The 26,757-nt window shown below is 48.0% G+C and overlaps 1 protein-coding gene across 3 annotated transcripts in view; it reads right to left on the reverse strand.

The window, feature by feature from the left end:
• LOC144729189 (uncharacterized) overlaps window positions 1–26,757 on the reverse strand; it is a 133,080-nt gene that overhangs the window by 14,230 nt on the left and 92,093 nt on the right. For all 3 annotated transcript variants that reach the window (XM_078609227.1, XM_078609226.1, XM_078609228.1), the window contains exons 11-15: window positions 26,061–26,582; window positions 9,418–9,545; window positions 8,819–8,969; window positions 3,902–4,013; window positions 1,276–1,344 (exon numbers count right to left, since the gene is read on the reverse strand). In XM_078609227.1, the coding sequence (XP_078465353.1) occupies window positions 1,276–1,344; window positions 3,902–4,013; window positions 8,819–8,969; window positions 9,418–9,545; window positions 26,061–26,582 (982 nt within the window). The remainder of the gene's footprint in view (window positions 1–1,275; window positions 1,345–3,901; window positions 4,014–8,818; window positions 8,970–9,417; window positions 9,546–26,060; window positions 26,583–26,757) is intronic.

Below are 26,757 nucleotides of genomic sequence, written 5' to 3' on the forward strand. Positions count from 1 at the left end.
GTGCGCCGCGCTACGAACCCGGTGACATCAACGGTGGTTATCTGAACCGGTCCTTAGCTATTCCTCGGTCAATCCGAACCTAAATGACAAGTTATGCATGCATGGTATCAATGACAATATCGGTGACGATTGGACCCATGCTTGGCATTCCGGTGCGAAGCTATCCCGATTTGTGAGATACAGGCGACTGGGCACGTGTCCTGGTCACACCACCCCTTCGTGAGCCGCGCAGGTCTTAACAAAGACGAAGCTCTCTCATATAGCCTCTAACAAGGCAAGTACTGTTAGCGAGCACCTATGAAGGTCGGCACGGCACACGAGCGGGTGGGTGGCCAACACCACGCTCAGCCGCCTTTGTCTCCCTCGTGGCGATGTTTACACACCGCACCAGGTACAGGTGACACCCGACTTACGATGACTCGACTTGCTTTTGTGACCTTTCTCATAGTCAGTAAACCCCCCCCCCCCAACACAGTAACGACCAAAACTCGTATCTACGACCGCCTAACGACTGCTACCGACGCCGCGTCGATTGGCGACGAGTCTGCGTGCGCAGACTCTTAGTGTAGTGTATAGTAGCATAGTGTATAGTAGTGTATAGTAGTTTATGGCAGTGTAGTGTATAGTAGTGTATAGTAGCGGTGTACAGGCGACATGTTATGCTCAGACTCGTCGCCTGATGGCGCTGCTTTGCTCTTATGCCGTATGGGTATGTACAGTATAGCCCGACAGAGTCTCGTTAGCAACGCTCTTCACTTTTTATTAACATTTTGAAGAATTGTCGCCTTCCGCTATGTCTGAGAAGAGGAAATGTGATGCACATGAAGAAATTTCAAATGTGTTCGCTTTTATTTAATGTTTGTAAAAGTTATGTTAAGGTACAATAAATGTTTGTTAGGGTTACTTTCATGTATTTTCTGGGTCCATTTTGGTATTTGAATGGTATGTAATGGGTTTCCAGGAACGGAACCCCAATTTATAACGTCGCGCCTATGGGGAATGAGGGTTCGACTTGAGACCGTCCAGGAACCAATTAAGTCGTAGGTGCGGGGGTTGCCTGTACTCAATTTGAGGCTAAGTCGACCTAGAGGAGGCCCAGGACCGGTTCAGATAATCGTCGCTGGTGTAGGCCATGAGCGGGCTTAACAGGCACTCGCTAATAGCACTTGCGCCAACGGTTCGTACTTATATCTGCGAGATCTTAGTTATTATACATACGTAGATGCAGCATGTCTGTGTTGAAGGCAACTGGGTCTGCGAGCCACTGCGACTCACCTGGGCAGCGTGGACGCTCGCTGGTCCTTCTCAGACTTCCTCCCTCGGCCCGATCGCCGCAGCGAGGCCCTGCGCGGGAGAGAACGCACGGCCATCAGTCACCGTGCGGGAGAGACGACAAGGCCTCCCCATCTCATCATCATCGTCGTCGCCATGCTCGTTAGGTTGTTGCCGGCAATAAAATATCCCTGTTGGTATGCATACTGCTGCTGCTGCATCACAACACCGGTGTCCGAAGCGATTCCCGGTAGTTACGATTATACCTATAACTCCAATCCATAAAAAAGAACTCGCCTCGCAGATAAGCAGGCGGCGATAACGACCTCCCGTCACTGTAACTCACGTGAATGACCTATTCTGAAACTGCTTTGCTCTGGTCCCAAGGTGGTCACACAAGGTATGTGGCAAATATTAAGCGAGCCTCCAGGGCCTTCCTGCTGAAAAAATGGAATGACCTCGGGAAGCGCGAGGCACATGGGGGTCTAATGATGTGGAGCCGGAGCGCCGCACCACATCGATTTGATTGCATAATAATTATGCAATGAGAATAAAAGAAAGTCACTTCCACCAGCACTGAGAGCTGCGGTGTAAAACATGAAATGGAACACCGAGTTGAACGAAACAGGAAGCGTGATGGAATATGCGGCTACTGCATGTGGCTTCTATTGATTAGAATTTACCAGGTCTTGTTAACCATGATGTTACGTACAAGTGCGTAGGATTTCATAGTTGTGCTGGATTTCTTTCTGATGTATTTTCAGGCTTGTTGGCGCGTTTTGTTCGGTATGATACCTGACGTCTCGCTGAAGATGCTCCCAGCGTGTGAAACTAATGAAAAGCTACGATATTACGTCCCAAGGGAAAAAAAAAACTTTCGCGATCATTCAATGAGAAATGTACAAAAGTAAAAGCCAACATAACAGGTGTAAATTGGCAACATTGTAAAAAAAACGAAGCCTGCATACATGAAATATTTTTCCGACGACAGTTACGCACAGCTGCGGTGCCTTGCCGGGGCGGTTCCATGACAAAATCCCAAAACTCCCGAATGCCGGCGATCGGCCGCCCCACCGCCACGCTGGAACACCCGATCCCTTACTTGACCGCATTCGTCGCGGTGCAGGGAACCGGTGTTCGGTGATTGGCTATTAATAACCGGCATCCTTAGGCAAAGGGTCAGAGCGGCCGTGCTGATAAAAAAACACACATCAGGCCCAGTTGACTCGGCTTATTCATCGACCTTGCTGTTTCCCTCCGCGAAGGGTTCGCCACTCACGGTTAACCTTGGCGCTGTTCTTGCGAACAAAGCAGCCTCGTTGTTCTGCCCCTTGCCGTCCCGAGGGAGCGCAATCGGGGAGCGAGCATCGACCAATCAAACGGGGGCCACATCAAAGGGCACTTTGCTGAAGGCGGATGCCGGCGGTGGCTCCGGGGGTTAAACTCGCCCCGCATTGTCACACAGACGCCAGCGGACACTTGGGGACGTGACGTGTTATTCGGGCGCACACATTGGAAATCACTGCAATTTCAAAATGTATTGTGGAGGAAAAGTACAGCTTAAACGTAGCACGCTTTTGCTCCACTGTTGGGGTGCAATTTGTATGCCAATATTTAGAAGGCTACAATAGTACACTTACACTGTTGTGTCTAAAGTGGCCTGTTACTTTTACCGTGCATTTTTTCCCCCCAGTGTTCACAATGTGGGATTCAGGGACATGGTAAGAGTTTTTATTTGTGTTGTTCGGCCGTTGTGTTGATTTGCAAACTGCATTTTTGCTCAACACAAGTGGCTGTCAACCTATCACTTTTCTCACCTAACATTTTTCTGGCAGGCACGTCATGTTTGAAATCAGTAGAAAAGCAGCATTCGGTTTTCCTGTCTTTTTATTTAACAAAAATAAAGATTACGTGTCCTGAATATGTCAGACCCTCTATTATTAGGTTGCAATTTTATTACATCTGCTCCAGGCAATCTATACTGTTTTAAAACGAATTATCTGTCTCGAAACCTTGATAATCCATCTTCCTTTACCTATCTATATATACATACAGTATATATAAATTAGATATGGATATATAAATTATATCTATCCAAGAATGCAATGTCTTTTTACATTACAAGCAATTGATTTTACATTCTGCTGCTAATTTAAATGTATTATTCTTGAATATTTTTTTACTCTAACATTACATATAGGATGGGGAAAATATTGAGAAAACAATCTTTGCACGTTAAAAACAAATGTGTTCATAGGTCAATGGTAAGTTATTGTGAATTCATTTACATCGCATGTAAGAGACAGCATAATACAAAGTGTCGTCAGAAAATCCATGCTTCCTCTGAATAATTATCTCGTTTAGGGAATGTTCGCGAAGCTAATATCTCTCAATGGAATTTGTCGTCTAAAACCTCGTGTGTTTGATGCAGTATTTAAAATAGTTTAAAAGCTAAAGTGAATCAGATTTATTCAGGGCTAAATCTCTCACTGAATACTTCCCGGGCCAATGGCAGAAAGGAGTAAGGTGGTACGGGGACTAGTAGACACAGCCAGTGAGAGGTACGTTGGACGTGGTGTGCTGGGTTTGCTGACCCTGATACGAGTGTTTTCTGGCTGCGGTCACGAACCCAATGTCGAGGAACTTGAGCCGGGATTTGCTGGTGGGCGTGTCCTCGGGTCCTTCTCCCGGGCTGGAGAAGCCAGCATCCTTGTCCTCGTCTCCGGTACGAGCATCCGACGCTGGGGGGGAAAAAAAACAAAAGCAGAATGAATCAAAATGTGTATTTATACTGGAGGAATCCGATGAGCTACAAAGCTCTTTTTCGCAGATGTCCAAAGCGCCAGAAGACTGCCCCCGTCTCCATGACCCGGCAAAACGCCAGGGCCTGTACTACAGCTGACAGGCTATTTACAAAACCTACCCACCAACCTAGTATCCCACAATTATCCTTCAACTCACCTGCACTAATTATGGGTGTGCCATAGTGAGGCCAAATCCAGTGAGACAGAGCGACGGAGGAAGGTTAATCAGCCATGTAGCCCCCCCCCGCCTCTCATCATTAAGCTCCTATTCCTTGGTGGCTACGAAGCCTTAACAAAATAAGAGTGGAGCACAGGCTAAGGAAGGTGGGGGTGGGGGGTGTAGTGAGCACATTAGATTCCCCTTTAAAAGGACAACAACCCTGTCCAATCACTCGCGCATTATGGAATTAACGAGGAAGCCGTCTCCACAAATCCAAGGTCTCATTATTCCTGGCACAGCAGGAGATCCCACCATGCGACGCCGATTAAGGATACACACGGCAGGAGTTTCGGGCTCATTGGCTTGCCGGTGTTGGCTCTCACACCGTCCGTGCTATTGTCAAGCAACGTCACAGCCAGAAGTGGACAACAAAATACAGAGCACTCGGGCAGCTTTACAAAACAGTAACATTTTGTAAAAAGGGAAACGCTGCCCCCTGTTTACTCTGCAGCATACAATAAACAACGTGGCACTTCGATTTACAAACTCGTTTCAACATTTATTGCTTCTAAAAAAAAGATCCGAGACAGCTCTTGTATTACCTGTCGACTCCGCTTCACTAAGCCTGAACTTACGACGTGTTTTTTTTTTGTCCGTACAATTTTTTATCTTTCCAAAGGAATGCTGGTTCAGATTTACTCCCTTTGAGAATTGATTCCTGGCAGTCCCAAACTCGGCAGTGCCACAGCGTGTGTGCGTGTTTACTTGCGAGCAGAGTACCACCTCGCAATGCCAGGGACACATGCCCGTGCCGCTGCAACAAAAGCATCGGAAACAAAGGACGCATTTTTAAATTACTTCCGAGTAACCGCTTTCATTCTGCGGAGAGTGAAGATGCGCAGCGGTTTTTTTTCCCATGGGGGTTTAATTGCTCGGCGGTTTCGCGTGCAGCAACTGGGGCGCATGATGCTCGCAAAGTCCCCCAAGCTCGCGCATTTACTTTGTTCGTCATCAAAACGGCTGAGCATTTTAAATGAAGGTACATTTTTAAAAGATGCATCTCCTGAGACATCTGGTGTGGATGCATTTATTTATTTACATTCCGGTTGACGACACTTTGTTTGTTCACTATAGAGGGCAATGATTTTATTTGCGAATTCCAATTGAGTACCTTTCCGGAATTTCTTTTTTAATTGGTAAATTTGGACCACGAATCCGGCACGCAATGGCCCGCTCTTGCGAACCACGTTACACAACACCGCAGCAGCAACAATCAGGGGGCCGGGTGGCTGGATTCGAATAGAAAACCTCTGCAACCAACCGTGAATGCTCTACCGCTAGGCCATGTCGCCATAACCAGGCTGCTTTTTACTCAGGTATTGATTATTTAGGGTCGTGGCCTGTCTGTAGCTGCCACCACTGTACTTACATTCCAAGTTGTTTTAATCGGTAAGCCTGTATTCCTGATTATCCGAATTACATGCCGATTGTGTATTGTGGCTGAAATCTGGGTGGATGAGACCTATCGAATATTAATCCCATTATACAGGGTGGTCCAGATGTATTATATTTGACCCCTAACATTGTTTACCTCTGCATATTCATTTCGGTTTTAAATAAACCTTACAAAAAAAAAAGATTCAATTTTAGAGAATTAAATTGGGGTCACAAGACATCTGGACCACCCTGTACATATCAGTGAACTGGTGTGACTGTGCAAATATGCCAAAGTTTTTGTCTAGCAAGTGCAGGGAACTTTTACAGCAACTCATGCGCAGCATTTCCCACTTTATTTTCCTGCTCTTATCCCTTTGTTTCCCTCTCTCCGATTGGCACTAAAGCAGTGCAATATCATTTCATAGCTGTGAAAGTCACGAGAGAAAGATACAACTTTGCAGGTGATTGAAGATTGAATGCAATGCTACATTCCATAATTAATAATATTAATAAAATGTTGCAGGGAAAACCCACTGAGCGAGAGAGCTCTTTTTCAAAATCGATTTGACCATTGCAAATTATAGCTCAGTGGCTTATCACGTGGAAATTTATATCAGCCAAATATTCTATATGCGGGTTTATAAATGTGTTGAGGAAAATCCAGAGGACCTGGAGCAAAATCTACGCGACCACGGGGAGAACAGGCATCAGGATCGGGGTCAAACCCATGACCTCCTGTGTACCAAGCGAGGCAGTTATACATCTCGCCACCGCGGCACCTATTCTATACTTGCAGAGTAAGAAAAAGAACTATCCGATTCTTTGTATGACATGCAATTAAAATTTCAACTGATTGGCCTTTTAGAGGCAAAGGTGCGTGAAAAATTGACAACATGTACGGAATGTAAATGCCACGTTGAACATAATTACCACGAAACAGGTCGTGGCACTCGGCCTAACTGAGGTTCTGACTCAGGTTGTGCTTCACGTACAGGGGACCCGGCTTCGAGCCGTCCTGATGACCCAACACCAATGTGACCTGCCATCTTCCGCTCCCACTCTACCCGTTTCCGTCTCTATGGGATAGAGTGTCACCCCCCTCGTGCGAGTAGGTTTTCTCCGAGTGCTCCGGTTTCCTCCCACACGTAGACACCCGTCGATTGAACGACAAAGCCTAGATGTGTATAGAGGACCGCAGAGCTTGGGAAAAAAAATTGGCGCTGGCTCGCTGCGAGGCTGAACTCTCCCGCTCGTCTGTTGCTTTCCTCTTGCCTCCGAGTCGTACCTGCTCTCTTCGAGAGTGAGCGAACGCTGTTCTGCGCGTTGCTCATCGATATTATTATGGATGCCATCCGTGCGTGTGCACGTGATAATACGGGTGTTTTCGTTTGACCAACTGCTCTGCGATCGTTATCACGCTCTTGCTCATGGTCTTGCAACGCGTCTGTGGTTTGCGCGCGTGCGTGTGTGTGTATGTATTTGTTTTTCAATATTGGACACTGTAGGGGTGACTCATGGTTCGTTTGAGGCAGCTGCTCACAACGATAAGTAGAGTGCCGGGCAGCCTAAACACGTCAAGATGGCAAAGTGAGCATTGCAGGTAGTGTACCAGCCAGTAAACTCAGTCAATGAACCCATAACACCTGGGTCTGTTCCATGATACGTTAATGAGCCGTCGTCACTTTACATGGCCTCCAAGTCCACTTAGCCTAGCGCAAGCACTCTAGGGATGTCACCGTCACTTAGTGGCGAACGGTTATTGTTGCTGATAATTGTTTTTTTACCCTTTTATCTGGCAACAAAACTGACACATTTTTTTTACAAGGAGTCATGTTTGCATTGCCCACAATACCTGCGGTCGAAATGCAAACAAAAAAGAACTCTGATAATGTATGCACTGTCCTTGAAATTGATTGGTCCACACCCGAGACAGCTTTTCTTAGAGCCGAGTCTCACATGGTGTTGGCTCTAAGAAAAGCTGTCTCGGGTGTGGACCAATCAATTTCAAGGACAGTGCATACATTATCAGAGTTATTTTTTTTTTGCATTCCGACCAGGTATTGTGGGCAATGCAAACATGACTCCTTGTAAAAAAAGGTGTCAGTTTTGTTGCCATATAAAAGGGTAAAAAAACAATTATCATATTTTGCTACTGGCAAAGGAGGTTCCAATGGTGGTTATTGTTGCTGTCGTTATGCATGTGTGTATGTGTGTGTGCATTTGTGTGCTCAGACACTGCCAGATCGAGGTAGATACACAGGTATGGTATGGGCAAGATAAGAAATGGGGTGATGTGGATCTAGGCTGGTGTGCAGGACTTGAAGCTACATAGACTTGACAATGACTTGGTGTGGGTGGTTTAAAGATTTGCCACTTTGGAAAGAGCTTGTGAAGTGAATGTAGGTGGGGAGTGTAGGTGACAATATCTGTCGGTCACCTTATTCAGTTAACCCACAACATCTGGATCTATCCCATGGCCTGCCAGTGGGGCCTTCATCACTTGCCGTTGCCAGATGTCAACTCCCTCGCCTGGTATACAGGAGTTCGTGGGTTCAATCCCGACCCTGACACCTGTATATTTGGAGTTTGATTGTTCTCCGCATGGTCGCTTGTATTTTACTCCGGGGGCCTCTGAGTTTTCCCTCCACATTTAGAAACATGCGTTTAAGAATATTTGGCTGCTATACATTTCCACGTCATAAGCCACTTCCTTGAGCCATCATTTGTGGCCAGGTCGCTACTGAAAAAGAGTTATATAGCTCAGTGGGGCCTTACCTGGTAAAATAAAAAATAGTTTATAGTATCTTCTTGGTTCTTTCGGTAAAGTCACGTAGAAGGGAAGTAATAAAATAAAAAAAATAAAACATAATAAAATAATTCTCATGACGTTTCGGCCACAACGCAAGCAGCCGTCCTCAGGTGAAGAATGGAACACCACCAAGCTTGGAGCCTATATTTAAGCTGGGTTGGAGGGGGGGAGGTGAGAAGAAGCTCTTCGTTGTGGCCGAAACGTCGTGAGAATTATTTTATTATGTTTTATTTTTATTATTTTATTGTTTTCCTACTACGTGACTTTACCGAAAGAACCAAGAAGATGAATCCCTGCAGTCACGAAAGCTTTAAATCGAAATTTAGTTTATAGTACCTGGGCTGACGGGCGAGGCCAGGGAGGTGGACTTGGCCGCCTCGATGGGCGTCTCCGTGGGCTGGCTGGGCGACGACGTCTCGGCCGCTCCCGGCACCACGGTCTGCGTGGCCGGGGAGGACGGCGTGGACTCCAGCTCTTCCTCCGCCACCTGACAACGTCGAGCGACTGGTCACCGTGCGCACGCCCGCACACGCCGCACGTGCTACACATGAACTGTGCGTCCGTGCGTCAGCGGCCCTCGAACGATGACAATGATCACGCCGCAGTGAAAACCGCAGTGGCTGGCGTGCGGCCCCTGGTGGGTTGTCTCGTATTCATCTCACGTCCCGCAATGCAGCCCGAAGCCTCAAGGACCCCACGATGATTGCTGTCGTGGTCATGGAGTGAAAGGCTTGAGGGCAGTTGAACGAGAAAGGTCAGTGCCTTAAGCGCGACTCTTTTCGAAGCACGCAGAATTTCACGGAAGAGACTAACGAGCGAAGATGTCGAGAGACCACCGTGTGAACGCATCGATAAAAACCGAGCGAACTTTCACGAGCCGCACACACGTAAGTGACGCCAAGCGAGGCGAACGACCGGAGTGCGACGGCACGGACCTCGCTGTCAGTCTTGCGGAGTTTCCCGCGTGAGGGTTTCTGCCGCTTGGCTTTGACGATGAGCTGCGCGCGGGCTTTGTGAGCGCTGGTGTCGAGCCTCTCTGTGAGCGGCACCACGGCTGAGAAGTCTGCACGCCGCACAAAAAACAAAGCGCGCGGGTGACGGCACGGATCAAGGGCCAACGTCTGGAGCCCATGCGGCCACGTACGGAGCTTTAACGAGACGAAACCTGGATCACCGTCCTCATGTCCCACGCCGTGAATGCGACCCAAGCGGGCGCGAGCCCTGCTCGCTGCACCACGATGAGCATTGATTGACGCTACGGTGGGCGGTTGCCCAAGAACATATGTTCTTTGTTTAACTTGGGCAAACGACCCATAATTCACGCTATATATTTTTATGTGGCCCAATGGGAGGGCAACGTGTTGTGCAAAGTTAATTACATTTTGTAATTTATTTCTGGAATTAACATACACACGCCTACTGCCGGTTACATATTCAAAACATACCACTGGCTGTCAATGACCATTAATTCAAGATAAAACAGGATTTTCTAAATCTGTGAGCTACTATAATTATTTCCATAATAACCTCCTTTATACTTCATTGACATTTTGAAAGCTATTATTACACTTAGAGTACAAATTAATTAATTATTCCAGCCAAACTCAATCTACTCATGAATTAAGGACTCCCCGTGCCATGTCGGTCATGGGCAGGGGGGTGGGGCAACCATACTTCACCATGCTGGTTAGTGTGGGTTTGGTGAAATTATAGGAAAGCAGGACCAGTTGTGATATCCCTCGGGTCGTTGGGTTCATAGCACAGTGTGCGAACCACTGTAACCACTGCTCTATCCCACTGCAGTTGCACATGTATGTGTGTAAGTTGAACTTCTTTCGCACCTTACGTAGCCAACCGTGCTGATCGGAGGTGTAGGAAACATGAACATAAGTAGAAATTGATTGGGAAGAGTTATTGTGACATTGAACACATCTGATCTCTGGCCTATTCAACGTGGAAATTCTCGTGAGCACAAGCATAACACTACCAGAAAAACAGACAGCAATTCACGCTTTATAGGCAATGAAAATGTGAGGCTTCTGCCAGATTCATTTAGCAAAGAGGCCCAATCTGATTAACAGACAGACACCCCTTCAAGGAACAAAATGCTTTCACCGGTTTTTCTTTTTGTAAACCACTGCATATTTATTTGCGGTTCTAATAGATTATTGGATGGGACGTTTATTGACTTTCAATTAGGCCTCCGGCTCGCAGCTCGGCCGTCTGGAGACATCCGAGACGCGCCTTTGCCGCAATCCCACGGTGCCCAGAAAAATAACGTGCCGTGGTGAGTTTACGTTAATTACAATCGGGAATTAATAACCTGGGATTATTTTTCGTCTCACGATACACATGCACCGAATATAACGTTACGGTTGAAACAATGGGAACATTTTAATGCATCTGTGTAAAACATGGGATCGTTTTTGGCAGTAGCAAAGTATGAAAAAATAAGATTAGATTTTTACCCTTCCTGGCAATAAAACAGGTGTTAAGAGGTTTTTAACCACCAAATAGAAACCTTTTGCAAGGAATCATGTCTGCATTAACCATACGTACTTGTGGTGCAAACAGACAACATGCTCTAATAATTATATATGCATCGTCTTTGAAACGAATTGGTCTACACCAGAGACAGCCTTCTTTAGGGCCTAGTCTCACCAACCACACAACAAGTACGTGTGGTTATTGCAGGCATGATTCCTTGCAAAAGGTTTAAATTGGGAGTTTGGATAATCTTAACACAACTGTTTTATTGCCAGAAAAGGTCAAACTATTCTTATTCTTTCATACGTATGTGTGTATGTTGAACGTAGCCAACCGTGCTAATTTGGAGGCACGGGGGGGAAGAACAACAAACTAAACACGAAAATAAATTATAAAGATATGACGTTTAAATTTAGATGTAAAAAGTGCTTAAATAAACCCCCTGTCTTAACACCCCCCCCTCCTCTCTCCGCATGGCTAGGTCACAAGTTAGTCGCTATGCAGGTCCTGTGTGGTGGGATAAAGCGTGGGTACTTGCACCTCTTCCGAGATGTCTGTCGAGCATTGAAGAGTCGGACAAAGTACTCTCTGTAGAGGGACTCTCTAGAACTCCCTCGAATGGAGGCTTCTCCCCTGTACTGGAGCGTGGTGGCGAAGTAGTGAAACGCTTCAATAGCCCCCCCTCTTTTCACCAGTGCTTTGACTCTCATCAGCCACCCGCTATTGCCACCTCTGGTAACAATTAGTGTCATCATTTAATCATCCAGGAAAGACTCACAGGGTCTCAAGAAACCTCTTTCTAAATATGGCTGCATTGGGCCGTTTGACCATGTGCTTTTTAATCTAGTTGGAGGAAAGGAAAAGTAATCAAAGTACCCACAGAAAACCCACTGTGCACGAACGAGGGGCGAGAGCATGCATATCTCTGCCCAAACAGGGTCAACGAACCCACGAGAGTTTGGGAGTTTCACAAAATCTGTATGACCCACCAACCACACACCATTCCCAAGCATTGGACTGCAGACGCTCGCAATCAGGCGGCGCGCTAATGCTGGCTCCGAAGAAGCCCATAAAGTACAGGTCGGGCTCGGAACCAGCACCCCTCCGGCCCACTCGGCGGCATCCGTTCACAACTTGCCATCCGTCACGGTTCCTTTCCGTTTACTGGAATCTCATTCAGCCAACGCTGGCCTCTGGTGCCAGCTGTTGGCAGGGGAGGCAGGGCTGGGAGGTGCATAGCAAGACAGGGGCAGACGTACGCGGGGGAGGAGGAGGGGGGGTGTTGCACACTACGTACGTACAGTACTCTATGTATGCACGCATCTGCAGTTCCTCGCATACTTGGAATTCTGCTGTTCCAATGTCAACTGTTTATGCGCACAGCACCGCAAAATGAAAACCGCCAAACGCAAGAGGGCAGGAATTGGTGGGACTCCGTCCTCGTCTCGGCCCGAATTGATTCCCAAGGCGTCTGTGTCGAATTTAACCACGACGAGCGTGACACGTGCCCACACAAAACGCCCCACCCTTGTCCAACACCGCTGTGGAGGCCCCGTTGCCAACTCCTTCGGGCGCAAAGTCACAAAACGAATCTGCAAGAAGCCACTGGTTGTCACCCAACAGACCTAAATTTGTCAAAAATATCACGGGAGAATTTACTAAAGATGAAACTGACAAAACTGATACCTTGATAGAGACCTGGAATGACTCCTAAATCCACATAATGTCCTTGTCCCACCCCTTCCCCGCGACTTCCCCTGCCTCAGAGTTCAACAATGCCTGGCGGGTGGGGGACTCCATTCTGTTCATTTCCTGCTTCATCCGAGGTCAATCACCGTCAGCCGCATTGCACTAAACGTAAATGTTGTGGGTTTACTCTCCAACACATCGGTGTGCTGAACCAATAACGAATTGCCACGTTTTGTTCACGTGGCAAACCTTACCGATTGGCCGCGTCGGGTGGCGGCGGGTTTTAACGACACATTTATATTCACGCGATCCTAAACCGAAACACACCTCTATCATGGATGTTATTTTCGTGTCGTGACGACGGCTGTAATAAAGGGAGGACAATCTAGCGATGGCGCTGACAGCACCGGCATTAATCACTTTATCCGCGCAAGGCAGAGTCGACAGACCTTGCGCAGCGGAAACGAGCGTCGCCCGATGCCCGTTTTTCCCGTTGAAAACTGGGCGACAACGCTGTGGACGTTGCACAAAGTGGAACGTGTGCTTGTTATTTTATCGGTGGGGCAATGGGCTGTCAACAGCCCACTGTCCAGGGGTTGTATGCTTTGGCCAGACCTACAGCAACAATGTTCTGTGAAACTACTCCTGTCCTATTTAATGGCAGATCCTATTGTCAGTGTTAATGCACAAAGATTACGCCTTTTATGCGGATGGTAATGCACGGATAAACGTGAATAGGATGCATCGGCCACTAATTTTGGGTCACCCCCCTTATCCGCATGAAAGCTCGGATAATGGGATGAAATCAGTGCACCTGGGAGGCCGTTTCAGCTGAATAGGAAGAATTGGTGCGGTCAAAATTACTTTAGTTCGGCTTGATAAGGGTGTGCAGACAATTACTAATGTACAGTGCGAATTTTTTTTAACGTATATACATACAATGCGGATAATACGTTTACAAATAAGATGGTTTTTACTATTAAACATAACTTCCCATCCACTGCATCAACCCGAGTGAGTGTTCGCCATCGGGATGAGATCCTGGAAACGCTCCGAAACACTGTACATGGACGGATGTGCAGTGCCCTCCTCCCCCTCCTCCTCCCCCCTCACCTCCTCCTCCGCCCCCCACTCCCTCCTCTTTCACCTAGGCACTGCATCAATGCATGGCAGAGGCGCTCTCTGCGAGAAGCCCTCGCGGAGCGGAACGCTTCGAATTAAATCGCGGCACGCGCGAGCAGCCGCCTCGGCCCCCAGCGTGCGCGATCGTGCAGGTGCTCGGAGATTCATTCGTTCCACGCCGTGCCCCGGCACTCTCGCGCGTTCTCTAGCGGAGGAGGCCCTTCCACCGCCAATGGCGCGGGCAAAGTGACTGCAGGGCTGCGCCTTTACTTTTCACCTGCTTTGCTGCACTACCACGTTGTGCCCCTGGTTGGTAATTGGCACGCCACTACGCTGAGTCTGGCAACCTGAGATCAATTCCTGGTCAAGGTTAACATCAGTGGCGAGTGATATCCGAGCCTCTCTCCTTCACCAACCTGTAGTGACCAGCACAGGGAAGAATGATCAAACAACCCCCACGACTGACATGGCAGGGTGAGGCTTTTATCCGGCAGTGAATTATTGTATTATTTATCTCTTCGGAAGGATAAGTCTTTCATCGGACCGCTGCGTTGCCTCCGCACAGGTTTTGCTCCCGTATTTGTAGGCAGCAGTCAACTTCGTTGAGTAATTGACCAAACATTGGTAATTTACTAATTTTTGTGGATTCCTCTGACTCCTTTAAATTTAAAGCGTCCACCCCCATATCCTGCATCCCGAAAGCGAGCAACCCCCAATATGCCACTCCAAGCGTGATGTGGCTGACGATGCCGATGACATAGCGAAGCCCTGCCCATCACCTTTCATCCAGCAGCATAACGTGGGAACAGAGGTGAGAATATTTGTTTTCCAACTACTACCGTCTTATACCATTTCTCCCCGTGTGCCCCCGTGTCTCTCCCCATGTGTTCCAGTGTCTCTCCCTGTGTCTCCCAACACCTCCGATTAGCACGGTTGGCTACGTACGGTGCGAAACAAGTACAACATGCATACATACGTGCGATTACTCGAACGATCGAAGTGATAGTCAGCAGAGTAATGGATGCCTTAGGTAACCGGATGTCCCAGCTCAAGTGGCAAGCATTGCAGGTGGCCACAGAGCCTGCGGGTCTGTGTCTGTGGCCTCCGAGGGTTCGAGCTGGAGAATGAGGACAACTCCTGAAGGCCCTCACGCAGCCCTGCACCGTGCATGGGTTCTGGTTTTCTTGGGAAAATATATTTACTGGGAACTAGATTTATTTTTGGAATGATCTAGCGCACAGCCAAGTAAGGTATGTTATCTGTACGGAATGTTTACAGTTCCCGCGACAGTTTACTTACTTTCGGAGAAGTTAAATCTACACATGTACACACTCGAGATTGCAGCCAGAAAGATCCGAGCGCAAAACTCTTAAGAAACACCCACAGCAACGGAACATTATCCTCAATTACTACAGGCCACCATGATGTCAACATCATTTAGATTAATGCAACAAGCGTGATTAAGTCAAGGATGACAACACCATATAAAAAAATGGAGTAGCAAGTCTGCATGTAATGAATTCTGTTCTTAAAAACGTATGAGCACCATGCACTTCAATAATACAAAGCGTTTTATGCTTGACAATTGGTTTATTTTTGGTTAGATCGTGTGGGTAAAATGTAACTGACGTTAGACCCACACAACTAAACTAATTATGCATCGTCATAAAGTGTACAAAGTTGAGAAGCTGTTGCATTGTACTGTAAATATAACCTATCCGTAGCAATGCAAACTTCCAGCAGCAAAACGTCATCCATTCTTAAAGTTGAAGACACTAGTACATCTTACTGAGTGTTTTGTTGTGGAGTAGAGTTTTGTTGCAGTGGATATAGCGCGCTACGCCATGAACCTGACAACCAGAGGTGTATTATCACTTTATCACTACAGCATTTTGTTGACAAAACTGTGCACCAATATAATTACAATATATTTTTTATTTATAATCAATTCAATCTGACAGCATCTTAAGATTTTTACGCAAAATAACGGGTACGTATACAACTCTCTAGTGTGCTTTTGGGTTGTACGGATGTGTTCTTCGACGTGACGTCTGACGTTTTGCTCTACGTGCTGGGAGCGAAACGTCAGACATCGTGCCGAACAACACACGGAACGACCCGAAAACACATCGGATAGCCGTACGGCACAACCGCCAAAAACCTTCGCAGTCAGGTGACACGCGTGTGCATGTGAAACCAGCAGGAGGAAGGAGGTAATTCTCAAAACACAGGCCATAGTTGCATTCGGCGGTGCTCGTGCGAGTGTTCGCGAGGTCTCAACATTCAGTTCAAAGTGCAGCCATCCGCTCATTCCTGCCTTAAAAGGGCGAGGGAGGAAGTGGAGGATGAGGGGAAAGCGGAGGCCCCGGAGGCCTGTGTGTGTGCGGCTCTGTTTTGCGACAGCTCTGCCACTGCCAGATAACTCATCCATCACGCCCCACGCTGCCGCTCGATAATAAATTCGCACGCATGGCGCGGCAACACCCGTCTGTTGCAGCTGCCCGCTTCCGAACGTTATCAACACAGGGGCTCGTCGAATCTCTGCTGTGAGACCCCGTGGGCCCCAGTGTTCCTGCACCCCTCGAGCCACGCTAAAGGCTGCAGCTATATCTGAGTGTGGGGGGGGCGAAGGTTGAGAATTGGAGTGGGGTGGTGGTGGTGGAGGGGGGTGTGGCCCTTGCGGAAACAATGTCTTCCTGTCGACCAGCCCACTCTCAACCTCCACAGAGAATACAACCGAACACGCTCTCCATGTGTGTGTTTAATAGTCACGGCGGCGGCGTGTGTTTAGGCGGGTAGCCCAAATGTTGCCGAACAATTATGATGCGAATGCATGGCACAGGAAAGTGACTGTTAGAAACACACGCACAAAACATAAATTCCACCTCTCCATAACTGCAAAAATTAGACTTTTTTTGACGTTATGTGTCACAGAATGCTGAATATTTTTTTATCTTTCTTTTTCTATTTTTCACACAAATTTTCATTGAAAGTGTGATGTTTATGGTGGGATATATGCCTACGTTATGTGCTCACAGACTTGGCACAAACATCACAATCACACAGCCATGCCTCAAGCTGCAACTCACACTACCCATCAGCATTTTTTTGTGCTGTTGGTGTGTCATGTCATGAGACCCCAAGAATTCATTCAGATGGCTCGCAGAGCAGTGAAACCTATCATGTTATTCTTATTATTACGCTTGTTTGCCCATAAAAGCCTCAAGATTATTTTCAGGAGGGTCCTGACAAGCATCGGCAGTGACAATGATCACCTTGCAGAGTACAATTGAGTAATTTGTCAAATTTGGAATAGTTGGGCCACGATGCTGGGGAAACACATTGGCCTACTCCTGCGAACTGCGTCAAGGGATCTCTCACGCCCGCTGTAAAGCAGACGGCGTGCACTTTGTTGGTTCACGCATCCGCAGTAATAATCAGGGCAGTTGCTGGACCCGAACCGTGAACCTCTGTTTTTGTTTGTTGCGGTTGCACCCGATTCAAGAGCTGAATGGCTCACAGGGCTATACCAAATAAATGAAACTGAAAAAAAACTGAAAAACTCTGCAACATGCAGCGAATGCAACAGCCGTGTTAGAGAATTCCCTCCGGAAGCGAGCATCACAGAGCTACCTCTGAGATCCCTACAAATAACTTCTAGATCCACAAAGTAGGGGCAGTACCTTGCCACCCGCCCTACTTCAGACAGTAATGTTCACTGCATGACAGCCAAACTAATAGTTAAAATTCGAAGAGCTGAAATTTAGCCAAATGAAGTGCAGAGCAACATTTAACGTGTTTGCTTTTCTGTGCAGCCATTGGTGACTGGGCTGAGTCTAATTTAAGGCAGTTGCCTGGGTCCGAACCTAAGCTCTCAGTGGTGCTAGCTCAGCGCACGGGCCTCCATCACGTGCAGTATGCCTAGAGGGGGTGGCCACGTGACTCTCTCACTGCTAAAGCCTCATTCACCAGCACAGGCTTAACCCACGCTCGTGCAAAGGCATGGGAAATGCCACCGAGTAATGGTACCCACTTGGGTGTTGGACAAATTGGTGTTGAAAGTCACAGAAGGCGCTGGGCGTAGGGCGACATCAGCGAGGTTTGATTTCGGTGAGAAGATTTTCACCACACGCCCGCACGTAGCTGCGGGGTGATCACGACAACCCCCATAGCTCATCTTCCTAAGCCTCGTCACTAAACACGAGAACTTTCTTTAATTCAGGAATGGCGATACATTTATGACTTTGAAAAAAAAAACCTGCAACGCAGTTGGCTCCATTTACATCCTGCATCTTTTTCACCGTTGTCCCCGACACACACGTGGAGCACCCAGTGCCGGACTAAGCTAGTGCGGGGCCTGGAGCATATGTTCTAAAAAAAAAAACACGTAAATATTAAAACACATACATGTTTTACTTGCATAGTAAAGTAATTGTATTATTTCATTTGCTACACAGCCAGATAATACGACAAATCGTTCATAAAAGTTGAAGGCAGTATAGTACTATAGTAATAGCAAGTGCAGAATCACTGAACCGGAATTGATGGCTTGAACGCATTTAGCGCGGGGCTCTTGAAAGTGCGGGACCCGTAGCATTTGCTACTTTTGCTACTACAATAATCCGGCACTGGGAGTACCTCCTCCCCCTCCCTTCCTCCCGCCAGGCCTGGGCCGGTTGTCAAATGCCCCCTCGGCCAGGACGATCGTACAGACTTTGGGATCAGATCGAAATTAGACGATGCTGGATTTAAGCTTGATATTTGAGGGCGACCCTCTTAATAGAAACACGGCGTTGCACACAGCTTGCCGTCTGCCTCGTGCTCAAATTTTATGTATGGGCCAGATAAGATGAAGCGCACCCAAAGGTAAACGCTGAGTGGATGCCGTAACGGAAACATTTATTCCTCAGAGCACAATGCACAATTAAACTGCCAAACCCAATCGTTAGTCGGTTTAAGCGGCCTATAACAATTTGTGCAGGCAGATTTTATGAAGTATTCTGAAACGTAGTTTAGGCGCTGAAGATGTGTACCATCCTTGACTGCACTTGGCCGTAAAGGCGGCGATGCGGTTTGCCGCCACTATGCGCAAGAGATTTACACCTCTTCCACTGACCCACTCTCCACTGGCAGCACCTGTAGACCAACCACCCCCCACCTCGCACGCATCTCTCTCTCTGTAGAAGGCTTCTCCCAATTTTGGCGCAGATAATTGAACCGTGAATCAACACAGCCCACGACAGGCCGCATCCACCCATCGTGTGCTACGGATAATTTGTGATAAAAGCCATTATTTCTGGGATGTCATTCAAGAAGCATTAAGAGGCATATTTGGCCGGGGCATATATATTTTTTAGTACAGCAAACGCGTGCTAATCGGAGGTGCGGGGGGACAAACTAAACACACACACAAAATGCCTCACGTTTTTTTCATGCTGCCAGCCTCACACGTACACGTGTCGGCGATCCACGCAAGCGCACGTGCGGCATCGCAGCGCTGTCACGTGTGCTCGCCGCTGCCAGCGGGAAAGAGACGATCACCCGGCGCGAGAACGGGCGTGATTAAAGCGAACCCGACAAAGATAGGAGCTCTGAGTGCGATTTCATGTTGCAGTATTGGTTCGGCTGAGGAATCTTGATCTGCATTAGATCAGTCGGCGAAATCCCACGCATTTCCCACCGCCCACCTCTCACAGGCGCGGGGGAACTCTGCTGCACGCGGCATTCCTGAAATGTTCCTCATTTTGGCTGCAAACCGCTCACCGCACATTCTCCATTATTCAAACGACAAAGTGTACGGCGGAGAGATAGCGCTGGCTGCGTGGCCTAGGCGGATCCCCCCACGTTTGCCTCCCCAACGCCAAGGCCACCAACCCCCCCAACCAACGCCCTATCGGCCGGTCCGACGATGATCCGTGGTGGGGAAGGATGCGAGAGACCAATGCTCCGTGGGGCTCGCAGCGGTAAACTTCCCAACTTACCGCCTCGCCGGATCCCACAGAATGCCGCTCACCCCCCTCCCAGCAGGGCTGACAAGACCGAGCTGTGGCGTGGCAAAGCGATGATGGCAACCATTCACCGGCGTAAATCACGCACGTTCAACGTTGCTAAAAGATGCCAAGTTAATATCGCGTGCCATCTCCTCTGTGCCATTAAGCTCCCACGTAGCTCACTGGAGGAAGAACTGTAAATGCAGTCAAGCTCTTCGTCAATCCGCTGCAGCGGCATCAAGGCCCCATCCCCACGCATTGTCATCCGTGGAGATTGCTTGGACTGTACTTGGCTGCGATGGTCACTACCGCTTGGTGGACGTGGTGTTATTATCGGTGTAATTATATCGTTTGCTGCACTGTGCGCACACTCGCGCACTGCGTGTTTGCACGACACGGCAATGGTGTGTCGTGCACCTGTAGCCAGCGGGCGTGGAGCGATGCTTCGGTGTTAAATATGATTCTTATGAATAAAATTGTGTCGGTGGGAATGTATTATTTTATAATCGGATACTGTATGCTGTATGTATGATGAGGATTGCTTGCGTTGCGATCGAAACGTCGCGATTTATTTTATTTTATTTTATTTCTACCTACGTGACTTTACCGAAAGAACCAAAGAGTATGGATTCCTGCAGTCACGAAAGCTTCAAATTAAGGCTGTATGTAGTTGTGTGTATGTGGGTGTTGTGGGTATGTGTTTATGTATATGTGTGTTTATACGTGTGTATTGTGTGTATGGGGAGCGGCGACCGGAGTTTGATTCCCACTCATGGCCAACATTGATTACGAATATCTGAACCAGTCCTGGGCCTACCCCTAGGTCGACCCAGTCTCAAATGAGTACCTGGTGCGATGTGTAAACATCTCTACGAGGGAGACAAAGGCGGCTGGGCGTGCCGCTGGCCACCCACCCCCTCACGTACCATTCATAGGTGCTCGCTAACAGCACTTGCCTCGACAGTCCAATAATTCTATACGGGGGGGGGGGGTCTTTGTGTGTGTGAGAGAGAGGGTATAAATAAAATCAATAGAAATCCACGGACATGAGCTAGGTTTCTTGGCACAGGCCAAATTATTTCACCGCCATTACTATTGACAAACGCTCCCTTTTATTTCAGCCCAGAATAAAAGGCACACATGCTAAACGCAACCAATGCGCGATATTGACGCCAACGAGACACGATTTGAGACGAACAAAAATTCACTACCGGTTTGTAACAAAACAAAAAATGTAAAGGAACGCTTTGCGGACAAAAAAGGGCATCTGGTCCGGGCAGAATAAACAAAAAAAAGGCGCCGTGGCGGTCTCATTTATACCTCAAGTATTTACGACGCCGCACAAGCATTGGCTCCAAAGAGGAATTCACACAGCGACCTGTGTACGCGGTCCTGCGGCCAGAATGTTAATTCCATTAGGACGACGCCGCATCCTCCACATCGATTCCTGCAGCTGCCCGGCAACATTAAGCAACACCGTGTTTCCCAGCTTCTTTGTGCTTGTCAAAGTCCATTACGTGCACTCGATTTACTTCACATGAAGTGCTCCATCTCTCTCTCCTCCTTCTCTTTTGTCATTCTCTTTATTCTGCACATTAGCTCTAATTTATGGCAACGGTATTATTGCTTCAATGCCTATTTGCCAAATCGCCCGGAATGAGTTCGATTCTCATCAGATATCGGAAAGCTGAGCGGTTTGAGCCTGGAAAGTGCGTGGATGTGCCACCATCACAACAAACAAACTGGTTGTTATAGGCTTCGCAACTATGTGGTGGTAAGCAGCGGGCAAAGCGGCAAACTCGATTGTTGTACTATACTTCTGCGTCCCCACGTCTATTGCTCCATGCCGCACTGACCAGCGTGAAGTCTGTTGAAATAATCCCCAAGACCCGCACAGTGTGGGAAGGCCCTCATCCAGCAGTGGATTGACAAAGTGCGGTACAGGAATATTTTTTTCAATAGCTCATGCAAAAGAATGTCAATGTGCCTGGGGTAATTTGGGTGTTTGTTTTAATTCAACGTTCTTACACATCGCAGATTTGCACCATGTGGCTGAAAAACAGTGGAGAGCTAAGACATATTCACATCCTAACGTGTATACGATTCCTATTGCTAACGTTGCAAGTAGCACAATAATATAATCATCATGCGGCTTATTGATAACGCACGTTTAACTAATTATCAGATGCGGATGGCAGATTATGAGGCCAGGCTGTGCTGCAGGGCCCAGGTCATGGACACCCAGTACGAGTGTGAAGTGATTCGAAAACTGCCGACCTATTTCACACCTGGCGATGTCAACTAACAATTCGTGATTCAATCTGAACCAGCGTGCGCTCCATGCCACCCGTCGTTAATAGAAATATGTTCCATTATTCTTAAGCAATATTACAGCAAAGGTGGGATATCCGGGTCTCCGTGTGGCTCAGAGCTGTGCCAGATTTCCATTCTGTGGCCCGTGTGGCCGTTTCCGCAAATACCCCTTCCCGATCGGCATGATTTCCTCGAAATCCTGTCCCACGGCCGCTGTATTCCGAGGTGAAAACAGCCGCAGGAAGCGGTGATACATTTCCTGAGAGAGATAGCGCACATGAACGGCGTGCGCTTCGCGATCGCTCGCTCCACCGATATAAATGCGCTCGTGGAGAGACACGGCGTGGCCTCTGTGCATCTACACAAATCTCGTGGGGGGCCTCAGCCAGAGTTTGAACGTTTTTAGAAATGCGTTAAGACGACGCACGCGCCGGTGTCTCGGGATTCGTACGTTCATTGATTTTTTTGTAACGTTTACAGTTCTCCTGACATAACTGCCTATATCACACACACACAGATGCCTCATCTTAATCTGAAGGGACTTGACGTTTGGGGAATGGAATTTGGCTATGGTACAGGTACTTAAGGTGCAGTTACTGCAGGTAGTATGTGCAGGTACTCAACTAATACCCTCTTCAGAGACAAAACAGCTCACCATTTATACAAATGGCTCTGTTCTTTTTCAACAACCTCTATCTAGTATCTACCTGACGTGCAGCCACAGATAAACACCTGGATTCCATGGGGGTTTTCTTTACACTTTGACACCACAAGACTAATGGTATACATTCCACTTTTTCCATTGTTATTCAGTTATCGCGATGAAATTATTTAGGATTTCTGTCAGGTGGGGCCTGGTGAATGTTGCCATCAGACTAGTGACCACATCACGATGAAAATACTGCGGCCTCTGACATTAGGTTTGAAATTCAATTGAGACACTGAAGCAATCGACTGTACATCAACTGAATACATTTTCCTGGCTAAACTGACCTGGACTTCAGACATTGCTATTCATCCGGCCACACGAGGAGATACAAGGGACCCGTAAGCCGCAAATATGCTACACCGCCGATGCGTGAAGACCAGCGGCCACTATCGTCACCACCCGCTCGTCACGCAACGTCTCCCCGCTCTGCCACTGCTTGTCGATCAGCTGCGACAAAACACACCTGGGTGCCCAAGCAGTCTAGGTAATCTCCACACCGTTCCGGACGGCGTGTTTTATACACAGCAGCTGACGGACACTGTCAAGAAAATGTTTGGATGAAACACATTAAAAATGCGCGGTTCGTATATATCGCAATACATCCACAAGTGGACGCGGACAAGGTTTGGCAAGGCGTGGCAGAGGCTTGGGAACGCGTTGTGAAAACATTTCCGGCACTGGCTTGAACGCTCTCAGTTTTAACGCTTCTCAATGTAATCTTTTTTTTGTCCCCTCACATTTCCCCCAGCTCCCACACCCGGTGGTGTCTATATAAATTTAAATAACGCGGCAGTATATATGACCCGTTTACGATGGATGCACTGCACCGTTGATCACCGCAGGTGTTCTGTGATGTGTAACAAACTCGTTCCACTACACCTCTGACTTCCAAAAGCCAATGGTTCCACGACTGCGGTAAATACCCTCTTGAACAAAGTGCTTTACATTTGTGGCGCAGGCTTGTTTACCGACAGACCCCTTTAAAAAACAGTAAAACTGAACGGCGATGTGTTAGACAGGGGCAACATGTTATTCCCCGTAGATGGTAATGGCAATTCTTCTGTGTTTTTTTGCTGCGTGTGGGGCTGACCGATGTAAACGTGCAGGGGAAAGACCCAAGATAAATGGGACAGCCGCAAGGGGATGAGAGCAGCAGGACAGCAACAAACGAAAATTGTAATTGTTTATCCAGGATTACATCGCCGACTCTTTACCACGGGGTTTGGGATTGTTTTTTTGTGAATGTATTATGTAAGGGGCGTTTTGCATGAGGGAAGCAACTGGAACACCTGAAGAAAACCCATACGGGTGAGGGGATAACATTCAAAGGTCTACAAAGACAAGCTCACGAACCAAATTCATCCTTATTGGGGAAGTGTGACACTTCTTAAAGCAACTCCACGATTATCAGGAGGCGAACCGGTCTATCGGAGCGGACGTGTGCTAAAGAGGATCTCTCTCTCTCCTGACGTGATTTCCGTTTATTTCAAGCATTTTTGGACACGTCGGTCCGGCGTTTCGCTGAAGCCGACTAAGAACGTAGAGCGAGATGTCAGACATCAAGTCAAAATGCACAAACTACAACTCGAAAGCACATGTGGACAACTGCCATCTTACATCCGAACAAAATAAATCACTGCTCTATGAGTATTAAAATCTTCTTCCTCCATACGGCAGCCCAACAACCATAATTTCACATTCAGGAGGTCAAGCCAGATACACGTGTAAGGAGCAGCGGAGATGTATCGCTGTAATTATTTAAACATTTTTTTAAAGGACATTGACAATAAGTAGAACTTAGTTGAATAAGAAGTAAAAATAAGCCTGCAAATGTTCGATGTTTTGCTCCAAATGCTTGAAGTTGAGGACAGTGCATACGTTATCAGAGTTGTGTTTTTTGTTTGCATTATGACTGCAGGTATTGTGGTCTATGCAAACATGACTCCTCGTAAAAAGGGTCAGTTTTGTTGCCAGATAAAAGGGTAAAAAAACAATTATCATATTTTTTACTGGCAAATGAGGTACCAATGGTGTAATTGCAGGTAAATGTTCAGCTTAACACGTAGGCATTCGCGACCAATATCATCCATAATAGAGGTTTTTGGGTTAGATCGCGTAAATGTACGCGTACATTTACGTGTAAATGTTCAGCATTGGGATCTTTGGCCAATACCACTGCATGTGATTTTTTAAGCGATGGGAGGAAACGAGACAACCCAGAGGAAACCCAGGAAAAACAGGGGGGAGAACACGCAAACTCCACACAGAAAGGTGCCCAAAGTTGGGAAATGAACCCAGGGCACTTTTAGCTGTGAGCCACCCTGCCCCCCTCAATGTCTCAGAGATCCCCCCCGCCCCCAATGCTCAACACAGACAGAGGCCTGCCCTGATGAGAGCACAAAATTAGGTGTCTCATAGCTGTGTGCGAGCGTGGACATTTAAATTAAAAAAATAAAAATGTAAACAGTTGAAAAAATCTCACATATAAAAAAAACTCAAGTGTGCAAGCGTATTACTTGTTGCACAAACGTAACGTCATATTAACAAAACACTAAATGTCGATTACCTGGCACGTAAAAGACACGCAAATGAACGTCGCCTTGTGAAACGCAGGAAGCGTTTGGGAGGCGGCTCAGGATCGCTCACGGTCTGAGGCGAAGCTTTTCGGCTTCCCCGTTCAAACCTCTGCTCACGATAATGGCGGGTCGGGATTATTGGTTTTACTGGAGCGGCTGGATAATCCTGTTGAACGATGAGACTACCGTTTAGCATGCAAGCGGGTTTAGAGATGAGACACGTTTGGCGCAATTACCGCTGCCACGTCAATGATAAAGAGATGAGCTGTGCGGAGTTTCACGCCATATGCCATGCTCTGCTGGCATTTGAATAAACCCATTAGGTAGCATTTGCAGGATAAGCATGTTTAAGAATAAATGTTATTGTTAAACATATGCCTAATGCCGTCTACAGATTCTGCATTTAATTACGATTCATACATGAATAGCTACATTAACTTGCGACTCGTGATACAGTGACATGCAAACCATGTATTCAACTAAACAACGCAACTGCATAGAGCAGCCTGAGAGTGTTTATATATGGGGACTGTGCTGAGTGGCACAGCGATTCATTTAGGCCATTAGCCAAACACAGGAAAATGCATGGAGCAGCCTGTGAGCACGTGCTCCTCACCCTATGAGCACGTGCTCCTCACCCTGCGAGTGTGTGGTTCTACGATGGCCGTGCGGAGTGAAACGCAGCGACTCACCGAGCCCATCCTCCGGCTCTTCTGTCCCGGTGTCCGGCGTCTCCGGGACATCCACCTCGCCGGCTCCTCCTCTTTCATCTTCGTTCTCCGCGTCGCCCTCCTCTACCTCGTCCGCCGCGCTCTTGTCCTCCTTCCCCTTCTCCTCGTCGTCGTCGTCGTCAGGCTCAGCAAGGGACCCCGTGGGCTCCTCATCTCCCTCCTCGGCGGGCCCACACGGCTTCTCCGCTTTCTCACCGTCTATCGTCTCCCGGGTGTCTTCGTCCTCCGCGGGCACCTCTGTGTCCTCCTTGGCGTCCGCCTTGGCATCCACCTTGGCGTCTGCCTTGGCATCCACTTTGGTGTCCGTCTTGGCGTCCAACTTCTCCTCTTCTTCATCGGCGGCGTGGGCGGCGGCTCCGTCGGTGAGAACCGAGGCCTGGGGCTCCTCGGCCTTCTTCCCATCTCCGTCGCCGGCCTCGGGCTCGCCGGCGGACTTGCTCTCGTCGTCCTCGGCCGGCGGTTTGAGGACCACGGGCTCGGGCTCTGCGGACGGGCGGAGAGAGACAGACAGAGAGGACGGCACGTGAGACGCGGGAGTGGAGAGCCGTGCGCACGGAGGCTCCGTTCACGACGGCACGAGCCTCCCAGCCCCCATTCAGTCGCCGTTCCCGGTCGGGCGGCCCCACGGTAGTCGGAGTGAATCAATCTCGCCCGCACG

Source organism: Lampetra planeri, chromosome 31 (assembly GCF_965212315.1).
Source record: "Lampetra planeri chromosome 31, kcLamPlan1.2.h2, whole genome shotgun sequence".
Lineage (NCBI taxonomy): Eukaryota > Metazoa > Chordata > Hyperoartia > Petromyzontiformes > Petromyzontidae > Lampetra > Lampetra planeri.